The sequence below is a fragment of the Quercus lobata genome, chromosome 10 (genome assembly GCF_001633185.2).
Source record: "Quercus lobata isolate SW786 chromosome 10, ValleyOak3.0 Primary Assembly, whole genome shotgun sequence".
NCBI classification, from domain to species: Eukaryota; Viridiplantae; Streptophyta; class Magnoliopsida; order Fagales; family Fagaceae; genus Quercus; species Quercus lobata.
In genome coordinates, this window is record NC_044913.1 from 2,089,234 (window position 1) to 2,100,786 (window position 11,553).

At 35.6% G+C, this 11,553-nt stretch overlaps 1 protein-coding gene across 1 annotated transcript; it reads right to left on the reverse strand.

Annotated features, from left to right (window-relative positions):
* Window positions 1-1,588: 1,588 nt before the first annotated feature.
* LOC115963479 (protein DEK-like) lies at window positions 1,589-8,780 on the reverse strand. Its single transcript, XM_031082480.1, has 11 exons — window positions 7,885-8,780; window positions 7,758-7,791; window positions 5,389-5,468; window positions 5,241-5,300; window positions 4,959-5,069; window positions 4,794-4,874; window positions 4,619-4,699; window positions 2,962-3,505; window positions 2,345-2,442; window positions 2,226-2,256; window positions 1,589-2,116 (listed from the first exon to the last, which is right to left on the reverse strand). The coding sequence occupies exons 1-11, from the start codon at window positions 8,416-8,418 to the stop codon at window positions 1,941-1,943; spliced, it is 1,830 nt and encodes a 609-aa protein (XP_030938340.1). The 5' UTR covers window positions 8,419-8,780; the 3' UTR covers window positions 1,589-1,940.
* Window positions 8,781-11,553: the final 2,773 nt, after the last annotated feature.

Below are 11,553 nucleotides of genomic sequence, written 5' to 3' on the forward strand. Positions count from 1 at the left end.
GATAACATCAAACAAACTTTACCTAAGTTTTATCCTGAAAGGAAAGCTTATCTGTACTTTTGTTTTCTTTCTATTGGTCTGAAAGGCCTTTTTGTTTTAGTCAGTAAGAAACAAACATCTACAGTCAGTCCTCACAGGTTTGATCATAATAGATCATCTAGAATCACGTAATGCAACAAGTAACCGAGTTTTAAATACGAAGCTAATACAAAGTTTGCTGAAACATTTCAATCAACTATTAGGAGAAGAAGTCAAAAGGAATTTTTTTTTTTTAATCCGTTTACCATATTTAACCCAAAGTAGACGCCAACGTAAGTGTTCTACCAACAAAAGCAAGTAAAAACAACCTTACTGAAGGGGTTATCAATAATTATTAGTCCAATCGGGTTAAGCAACATTTTGGGGTTTGAATAATTTGAAAGAATGAGTGTGAGATGAATAATGACGAGAGAGACATCCCACTAGAAAAGAATGAAAAATTATTAATTGAGTGATAAGATATACATAAGCCTCGTGAAAATCAAGTACCTCATTGGCACCAATGAAATCTGCAAATTGGACAATACCTTTCGATTTGGATTACAGCAACAGCTACTATTCTATTGTCCAAACCCAAAATCAAGAACGATCAGGAAACTTTATAATGCTGATAATTTGGGATTTGCTTAGAGAAAATGGGCAATTATTGGACAGTTTATTATAAAATATAGAACTCTACTACTGACACAGAACAAATCACTGAAAATAAGCACATACTCACAAATTTTCACTCAGGTCGCACCAGAGACTCCAAAAGATAACCATGAAACCCGAAGAACTCTTCAAAGGAATATAAACTCAGCCATTCAAAGTCCAAATCAGGACAAGGTGTTATGAATTTCAAATCTTAGCAACATTTACTGAAAAATAAAGAGAAAAAATCAACACAAAATTTAACTATGATTTGACAGTATGCTTATATCCACGTGAGAGAGCAACGAAAATCTTTGCTGTTTTTTTTTTCCCAATGAAGTGAAACAAACAAGACCTTTTATACGCGCTCCTAAGTAAACCCCGAATACATAACCCCACCTGACAAAATTGTGTATCAAGTAATCAATAAACATATAGCGACTCCATCCCACTCCCTCCACCCATGAGACCCTAAATACAAAATATGAGCCCCTATCTCTAACAAAGAATGTATCACTTCACAAGATGAAAATGAAAGCCCAGATCTCAAAATTAAGGGGAGGAAGATAACTTCAAACCCTTTGATATGTCCTCAACTTCACACAAGCTTGAGCCCATCCATCGACCTACATATGCTTGGGACATTCCCAACTAACATGTTTTCTAAAAATAATAATAATCATAATAATATCTGACCTTTTAAGTTCTGAAATATAATAGAGTACTGCAGAAAATACAAGTTCTTTGATTTCATCAACTTTAAATAATTCATCTTCAGTCAATAACTGCATTAATAAAACCACCATAAGATTTCAAACCTGATAAGAATCACCTTTGATAAGGTGCTAGAAATAATTTCAAGCATGCATACATGCAGTTTCCGGAAGCAGCCCTTCTTGCTAAACAACTAATACAATTTAGGAAAAATTCTTGAGATAAAGCCATTCACTAAACATTTAAAGAGGATAAATATCAAAAGTCTGAACATAATTTTCTGAAAGGAAAGAGAAACTATCAAAAAAATAAAACTAACTAATAAAACTACGGAGATTATAAGTACAACAAAAGAGGTTAATTCATATGGTACAAACAAACCCGGTTGGGTACATGTGTCTGAAATCAGTCATGATATCTAGACATCCACTGTAGTTTGTCAATTATAGAAGCTGAAGGATCCCCAGTAGAAAGATCATCTACCTGAAGAATGCACTACAAGCTTCAAATGTTCTGCAAAGGTCATAGAAAGTTCTTTGTCTCAGTCCAATGCACTAAGCATCATCGTCGTCGTCATCGTCTTCATCTTTGTCTGCATCATCACCAGCATCAGCATTCTCCTCAGCATCCTCTCCCTCATCTTCCTCATCACTCATGTTATTTATCACATCTGTAATTATATCCTTCACCTCCGCTTTTCTATGCATTAAGTCAACACCAAAGTGGGTACCTAATAAAATTACATTTGCTAAGTCAACCAGGTTAAACTGAAAATCTAATATCATTATTGTTGTTATTTTGGTTGGGGTGGAGTAAATATAAATAAAAGTGAACCATACCAAGTTGCCTGAGAATATCAGATAAAGTTGCCTGCATCATGAGAAACAGAGTACATTTAAAATGACATACACAACCTTAACAAACCAATCTATGTGATGCTGTAGGAAAGTGTACTTACAGTATTGAAGTCCACCTCCTTCAGGATATTAACAACCACAGCATGCATCTCCTCTCTGCTGGGTTCTGCCTTTGCCTTCTTGCCAGCTTTGCCTTTTCCTGGTTCCAGGATATATTTGATAAAAAGGTGAGATATTCGTCCAGCCATAGAAACTATTTTAACATGAAGCAATGATATTATTCCTAGAATACCATGCATTAACTTCACAACAATTTCAGGAAAATTTGCAATAAAACCATATGCTAATGGACCTTCAACCTTTATTTTATTTTTATATTAGTAAATAAAATCAATTGAAAAAAAAAAAAAGCACAAGGTGTGCAACCCTAATATTAGACATTCAATCATTTAAAGCATGTTAGTTTACTAAGTTAAAAATAAACTCAGAAGAACAACTTTTTGTCTAAGAAAGTAAATTGGCTATAAGATGCAAAAACAAACTCATAGTAATATATGTAACCCAAAAAAGAAAAACCCCAACCTCAAAAGTAGTTCCATGAAGGGGGAAAAAACATTTGAACAAAAACTGAATATCCAATGTGCCAAAATCATCTATAGCAGTCATAAAATTAAACATTTATGTTTGGGGAAAAAATGCAGGGCAATGCGCAATGCACCTTGATCCTTTGCCGAGACCTTTCCTGGGGACCTGCTTGACTGTTTCTTGCTTGCATCTTTCTCTTTGATGTTCTTCTGGCTTTCCTTTTCAACCTTCTGTTTTTTAGATGTTGATTCCTTTGACTTGGAACGTGAGCTAGAAGTTCCACCAGTATCACTGGCACCTCTTTTCAAAGTTGAACTAGATGATTTTTTTGGAGATTTTGCAGGAGCCTTCACAGATTTTGCGGGGGTAGCCTTTTTGACAGGCTTGGGTTTTTCAACTGTTTTTGTCACTGAACCATCCTTCCGACCTTTTTTTGATGAGCTTTTTGACATCTGCTCCTTTGGTTTCTCTTCCTCTTCCTCCTCTTCCTCTTCCTCTTCCTCAAATTTATGTTCTTCATGATCACTTTCTTCATTTGGTACTGTTTCATTGTCATCATCACTATGAGATTCATCTTTTGCACCAGGAGATTCAACTTTATCCTCAACTTCATCTTCTTCCTCAACTTCCGATGACTGCTTTTGCTTTTTTGCAACTTGGGGTGTTTGTTTTTGTTTCTAGAGACAAAAATGGGAAAAAAATCAAAGTCACCAAAACTTTGAATGAGGTGGAGAGCCATGGACAGCACAAAAGATACATTGATAAACAAAGGCCGACAAGAAGAGAGAGAACTACAACCATCAATCACACTTAGTGCCTCAGAATACTCAGAAGTCCCAGACACTTATCATGAAAATCAGGGAAAATTTTATAACTGAAATAAATCATCAAGCAAAGTGCAGGAAGCAAAAGTCAAAACTCCTTATTGGTTCCTTATTCGTTTAGACTCTTTCTAAGGAGAGTTAGTCATGCATATATACATGTTACAGAGGTCATGAACATCAAACATATCACAATCAGGGTAATAGAAGGTATGAGAAAGCATATACGTGTATGATAGAGAGGGACAGAAATAAATCAAAGGCACAGCACACATCCAATCACTTGCCTAGAATTTTTAGCATGTTATGTTATGTACCTTCACAGCCACAATCCCATTACTTATGATAAAGTTGGCTACCGCTTTGTATATTTCAATCACAGCAATATACAACACCATCTAAAAATTACACTATCCCTTTAACTGTGTACTACGTTCATATACTGCAAAAGCAGGCATGACTAAGACAACAACAGAGCAGCAGATATGTCATTAGAGGATCTGATTTAAGCATGGTTCAGAGACCACCCTAATCTAGTTAGTGTGTAAAAGACCTCCTGTCCAAATTATGTTATGATTATTAAGTTTCTCCTGACCAGCATATGTATGCCATTGACAATTCCAACTCCTAAAAGTAAATGTATCAGCAAATGGAAAGATGGGGGCACATAAACAACATAATGAACTTTTCCATTTTGAAAACTAAATTGCTAACTAATACTTCAGACAAGTATAAACCCTTAGCCAAATGTTCATGATTACCAACTAAAGATGACAATTCAAAATAACAGATCATAAAATGAGCAGCAACATTCTCATCAGGATCAGATAAAATCCTCTGAGTTAGAATAAAATTTAGTATGAAAATTTGATCTTGCCTAAGGTCATATCAATTAAGCATAAGTGTTACTAAATAAGATATCTCCACTAAAAGGCCCTGCATCATGAGCAAGAGGTGGGGGAAACAAACCTTGCGTTGTGTTTCTGCAGATGCTTCTCCAGAGCTTGCAGTTTTGCTTGGTGTGGACTTCCTCCTACGCTTTTGACCTTTCTGAAATTCAAATACAGAATAAGCTTCAGCAACTCACACCCTGAGAACTTATCATCAAATGCTTGATCTATGGACTAATGATGTAATGTAAAACCTGATCTTTATCAGCAAGCAAAACATCAGTTGTAGGATGTGGAGATTCCAAAAACTCTAACAACTTTGCAGAGAGTTCTTCCTGAAATTAAAGACAAGTTAGGAAGATTATGGGAAATTGATACAATGTAGATACAATAACAAGTATCATTCTATCAGAACTTACCTTCTTTGTCATTGATCTATTTATTGGAATATTAAGCACATCACAGAAATCCATCAATTTTTCCTTAACACACTTGTCAATCCTCTCCTTTACCTTTGCCCGCTGCTTTTCCTACGGTAAAAAAATTTATTGAAAAAAAAGAAGTTATAATCAGATTAACAGGATGCTAAAGACATGGATAGACAAGAAGATTATATTATGTTGATATAATCAAGAAAATTATAACCATAAATCAACAAGAAAGACAAAATGAGTATAATTTCAGCAAACAAGAAAAAACACCTCATTCCCGGTCCATACATAGCCTGAAAACTGGCCTATATTTTTCTTACAAATATGCACCTACACAAGAATGCCAACAATTAACATCTCAATCATCTGATGAATGTCAATCCAAAACAGATACCAAGAAACTGAGTTGGTTGGTCACCTTAGCTTTCTTTCCGTAAAGTATTGAATGAAGCATTTGCAGATTGTCATCAGTTTTTCTCTTGGACAACTTGAAAGCCACTGAAACAGTTTAGATAATCAGACAAAAAATAGGCCAGGCTGCAGTAACAAGAAAGTTGAATTGAAGTGAATAACATGCCTCAAAACAAAGTATCTGTGGACAATAAGAGCTGAAAAATGTTTCCCTCTTGACATGCAGATGATTCTCAGATGTGTCAAAATCTTCTTTTAAAAAAAGAAAACCCTTTCCATCATTATCCTGATGGAAGTAAACAACAATGAAGACAACACCTGACTTGAATTAATCATTCTTCTTCATTTTCTAACTTTCAATCCCCCAACCCCAAGAACATGGTATATAAAACTCCAAAAAAGAAATCCCTCACATATTTAGATTGCTAAATTTCCCTCATCCATTTGACATTCTTCAAGCTACTATGCCACAATAAGTTTTCATTGTTGAAGAGAAAGAACCAGTACTATTCTTAGTCTTTCTTAAAAAAATCTAGAAATAGAATAGAATATCAACATAAACAAAAATTTAATACCCTTTATTTTTCATCTTTTATATTCAATTGTGCAGTCACCCTAAAAGGGGAAAAACAAAACTTCTATTGTCTGGCTTCACCTAAATTCTTTGCTGTTAGATTTATATTGACAAATACTATCTCAATATTTCTAGAATAAGTTCAGCACAGCAATTTGGTTGCTGCACCTAAGCCACTTAAGGGTTAACTATTCACTGGTAATGAAAGTCCTAACCTAGCAACAGAGAGTAATATTCCACAATATGACCCCACTTCAAACAGATTGGTTATACATTTATGATTTTAAGCATAGCATAGATTAAATATGAAGTATATTACTTGATGTGAAGAAGGAAAGAATATACAAAGTCAATTGTCTTCCTATGCTCCGTAGCCCTTGTTGGAATATAATAACCTAGATTTTCATAACCACTAAGACAACTTGACATTTCCACTGCTTGCAACAAGTCCATTAGTCCATATTACCGACAAGGTGTGACATTTTATGACCCAATAATCAAAAACTGTCCCTGATAGATCTACCAAGAAACAAACTACTATAATAGAATTTATAAAAAAATTAACACCCCCAAGTAATCTTTTTTATGTATATATCAAGTTTCTTTAGTTAACAAGGTGTGTGAGGCTCTTTGGGCACCCCACTACCAATTCAATTTGAAGTTTGTTTTGCCATCATATTGTTATGAAGTTCTGCAATTATTTTTATTAGGATGAAAATCAAAAGAATTGTGCAATAGAAAGTGAATCAGGAAGAATAATAAGGCAAATTATTCATTTCTGCTTAGACTGTCTAACAGCGAAAAATCGAAGTGCTGTAAGTTACCCAAGGAAACTAAGTAACCGTTTGGATACGGCTTTTCCCACGTCTGTGTTTTTTTTTTTTTTTTTTGGGAAGCGCGTTTCTGACTTTCTGTGGCTGTGGTGGTTTTCCAGTGGGTCCTATGCACAGTTTACAGGACCCACAAACCTCTTTTTTAACACGACTTTTATTAAAAATTGGTCCCATGGCACTATTAACACATTTAAAAATTATTTTGCTACAGTGTTTTCAGTTTTTAGCAAAATAAGCAGTATACAAACGGACCCTAAATCAATTTCCCACTTTTGATACTGACACATGGCAGAACATGTCTTTTCATTGTTAAGTTACACACACACTCGATAGTCTTGAACTCACAACCTCACCCTCTAACTAATTATTATGGGAGAAGAAAGTGCCAATTGAGCTATAGCTCATAGCTCTGTTTGTTTATACATATTATACCCCCCCCCAAAAAAAAAAAAAACTTGGGGATTTTGACACAAACCATCCTAATTAATTAAGTGAAGAGTGATGCTAAAATTAAGCAAACAAAAGCAAGTTTGGAGCCTAATACAAACTAAAAATGTCTCAAACTTAAAACCCAAGTTCTTGTACTTTGCATATCAGATCAAAGGAAATACTGAAGCAGCCAATCAAAGTGAGCTCTACGACACATGTATTTGCAGTTAACTTCCTCATACGCACTTTACAATATAAATATGTTCCACCATATAAACATTCAAAACTCAATTGTAAATACACGATGACACTAGCAAAATATCTATTTCTTACACATTTTAAGCGGGGAACGGTGGGTTAGAACCATTTGATCTAAAGTTCATTGGTGACACTAGCAATATCTAATCAGTATACGAAGCAAATCGTGCAATTACCACTAAATGAGCTTGGTTCAATATGACAGATTCTTAGCTCAAAAGTCATTCACCTAACAACAATCTAAAAGCTTAAAACACACCAAGAAAAGAAACCGAAACATACCATTTGGAATATCCTTGAGCTGCGTACCAGAACCCTGCATTTCCACAATCCCAATTTAATCAAAAAAACCAAAACTTTCACTCAAAATGTGACACAAAACCCACAAAAATTTTCAAAACTCCATTACCTTCTCAATGGACAAAGCTTTGTTCGCCGACGACTTCCCGGACCTCCCCGGCGACGGCACAGAGAACCTCTCCACCATCTTCCTCTCCCTCGTCGGCCTGTCACTCACCGGCGTAGCATGCTCTTTCTCCTTTTCTTTCTCTTTCTCTTTCTCCTTCTCCTTCTCCTTCTCTTTCTTCTCCTCCGCCACCGACTCCAACTCCTCGCTCGCCTTCTTCTTCGCCGCCGCCGCGGCCGCAGCCACCTCGCTCTGGTCCTTCTTCGAGCTCCCTCTCCGGCCACTCCTCTTCCCTTTCTTGCTCGGCGTTTCAGCCACCTTCTCCTTCTTCTCTCCTTCAACTTCTTCCTCAACCTTCTCAGCCCCAACTCCTTTCTCCCCCGCCCCTTCTTCTTCAACTTTCTCCGACACCGCCACAAGGTTTTCCCGCTCTTCCTCCTCTTTCTTACCTCCCTCCACTTCGAGCTTCGCCTCCTCTTTCTCTCCAGCCGGAGCTTCCTCCTCCGGCTTCTTCTCCTCTAGGGTTACGGTAGCCATGGGAAACAAACACCCAAACACAAACCACAAATTTCACACACGCACCCACGCACACACACACAGAGAGCGCTAAAACCCTAGGGGGCTTGTTTGGGGGGTTTTGGGAGGGAAACCCTAGAAATCGAAACGCTCACACAGACAAAGATAGAGACTTTTTTGAGTTTTGAGTTTTGACTTTGTTTAAGAGAGAGAAATTGAGAGGGATTTTGTGACAAAAAAAAATTGAGGGAAATGAGAAATGAAAAATGAATTTGGGAAATTTTGAGAGCGCGGTTGTGAAGTAAAAAGGAGCGCGGGGGTTCAAATTTTGATGCCAAATTTTGTGAGCGGGCTTGGGTTTGTGTTTTTTGTTTTTTTTTTTTTTTGGTCTCGACAAACAGAGACAAAAAAATAGTATAGGTTAATAGAGGAAGAAAAGGCTGATATTACTAGCAGTAGTGAGTGAGTTGTCTCTGACTGACTGACTGACAGAGGGACAGTTTTTGTGAATAAATTGCGTGACTGTTGTGGGTCTGGTACCGGCAATCAGCATTGTGTATGTGACATATGTCTATATGCTCTATGGATTTTGAGTAATTTGAAGTCTTAACCTAGTATCATGTGACTCATAGGCTCATAGCTAATGTATTATGTAATGACCCACCACTAATGTATCTACTTCTGCCTTGGAAACTGAATAGAGTAGTAACGGTTGTTGATTTTTATTTTGAATATACTTGAGGTTCAAGTTTGAGACTTTGAATTTATCAATGATAAAAAAAACAAAAAATTATTTATATATATATAAAATAAGTATGGGACTATACTTTTTTTTTCTTATGGGAAGATTGAAAACTTTATTAATAATGTGAGAAAGATACAGCTTATTCTAAGAAACAAAAATTCTCTTCAATCTAATTTTAGGTGATAAATGTGCTAGTCCCTGCAAAAAGCAAGCATGCTCGAGATAACCAAAGCCATAGAAGTGGGAGGGGGAGATGGTTCACTTAGAGCTCGGTACACAATGAGGGAGTCACCTTTAAGAATAAACTCTTAAATACCAACATCATTTGCAAACTTCAAGCCAACTTCAAATGCCTTTGAATCTGCTTCCATCACTCCCAAAAGGTGTGTGTCAAATTTTCTTACTTAGTGTTGTTTCCACCCTCCGCTTGTCATCTCGAATAATGACCCCAACACCCATTGAATTATGTGCTGAGAAGACCACTCCATTGACCTTAATTTTAAACATCGATGTCGATGGTGGAGACCAAGAGACCAAGGGTGACACCGATGGGTTATGACTGGAAATTGCTACTACGTCGTATTCATCCAAGAATTGTGGTGCCCACTGCACCAAAGCCATCCCACGCTTCTTTATTCCCCCGTGTTTAACTTCATTTTGATTGAACCATTTCATTAAATTTGTGTTAATAATTTAATAATAGTTGAAATTATATTATTAAACTTAATGATATATAATAATTTTTATTTGTGAACTTATCATTATATTAACTTTTATTAATGTGCGTTTGGGAATTTATTACAAGCTAGTTTTTTTTTTGCTTATTTTAAGTACTATTTGTGGATCTCATACAAATTTTTTGTCTCAACTTTATTACAAATAATTTAACTTTAAGCAAAATAAGTTAACTTTTAACTTTCTGTCTCACATTTTTAACAAGTCATATGACTTACTTAAATAATACATGTGGATAGTTTTTTTAGACATAATGGTTTACATAAAAAAATCCTACAACCTAAGTTGTATACCAAATCTTGATCTTATACAAATAATCTATCGGAAATAAACCATTTTCAAATAGTGGGATCAACCTCATGACCGCACGCATCCAGGGCTCATTTCAGAATTTCCAAGGCTCAGTCTTACACCAAAGAGGCCAATCAATAAACGAGTATGTACTACATGACACATAGTAAGGCCCAATCATATAGTGAATAAGGCTCGACAACAAAAAAGGTCATACTATACACGACCCACATATATAGGCCCAATCATTTGTTGATTCACAACACCTAAACGTTCGTCTTTTCATGTGGAGACCAAGAGACCAAGGGTGACACCGATGGGTTATGACTGGAAATTGCTGCTACGTCGTATTCATCCAAGAATTGTGGCGCCCACTGCACCAAAGTCATCCCACGCTTCTTTATTCCCCGTGTTTAACTTCATTTTGATTGAACCATTTCATTAAATTTGTGTTAATAATTTAATAATAGTTGAAATTATATTATTAAACTTAATGATATATAATAATTTTTATTTGTGAACTTATCATTATATTAACTTTTATTAATGTGTGTTTGGGAATTTATTACAAGCAAGTTTTTTTTTTGCTTATTTTAAGTACTATTTGTGGATCTCATATAAATTTTTTGTCTCAACTTTATTTCAAATAATTTAACTTTAAGCAAAATAAGTTAACTTTTAACTTTCTGTCTCACATTTTTAACAAGTCATGTGACTTACTTAAATAATACATGTGGATAGTTTTTTTAGACATAATGGTTTACATAAAAAAATCCTACAACCTAAGTTGTATACCAAATCTCGATCTTATACAAATAATCTATCGGAAATAAACCATTTTCAAATAGTTAAATCATACAAAACAAAACGCCCAAGATACATTGGGGTCAACTTCATGACCGCACGCATCCAGGGCTCATTTCGGCATTTCCAAGGCTATGTCTTACACCAAAGAGGCCAATCAATAAACGAGTCTGTACTACATGACACATAATAAGGCCCAATCATACAGTGAATAGGGCTTGACAACAAAAAAGGTCATACTGTACACGACCCACATATATAGGCCCAATCATTCGCTGATTCACAACACCCAAACGTTTATATCAAAGAAATTTCCATAAGATGGGCTCGTTCAAATTGAAAAAAAATGAGCCCATCGCTTCCCTTCCTCTACACAAAAGGCATAAAAGGCTCACATATGGTTGTATAATTATTTGAATGTTACCCACATTGTCTACTTTTATCATTTACTTGTTGAGTTGTTGTGAACAATGCCCCTATTAGAAGAAGATAGTGAATATTCTAAGATAGTGAGTATGGATCTTTAATAGCACCTATAAACATTTGTCTTTCTAAATAAAAGTCTTGAAATATAACCCATG

Coding starts and splice junctions, on each gene's coding strand:
- LOC115963479 (XM_031082480.1), bottom strand. CDS start 8,418: ATGGCTACCGTAACCCTAGAGGAGAAGAAGCCGGAGGAGGAAGCTCCG. Junction 4,875..4,958: donor ATAGATCAATGACAAAGAAG/GTAAGTTCTGAT, acceptor CTTTAATTTCAG/GAAGAACTCTCTGCAAAGTT. Junction 4,700..4,793: donor TGCTTGCTGATAAAGATCAG/GTTTTACATTAC, acceptor TTTGAATTTCAG/AAAGGTCAAAAGCGTAGGAG.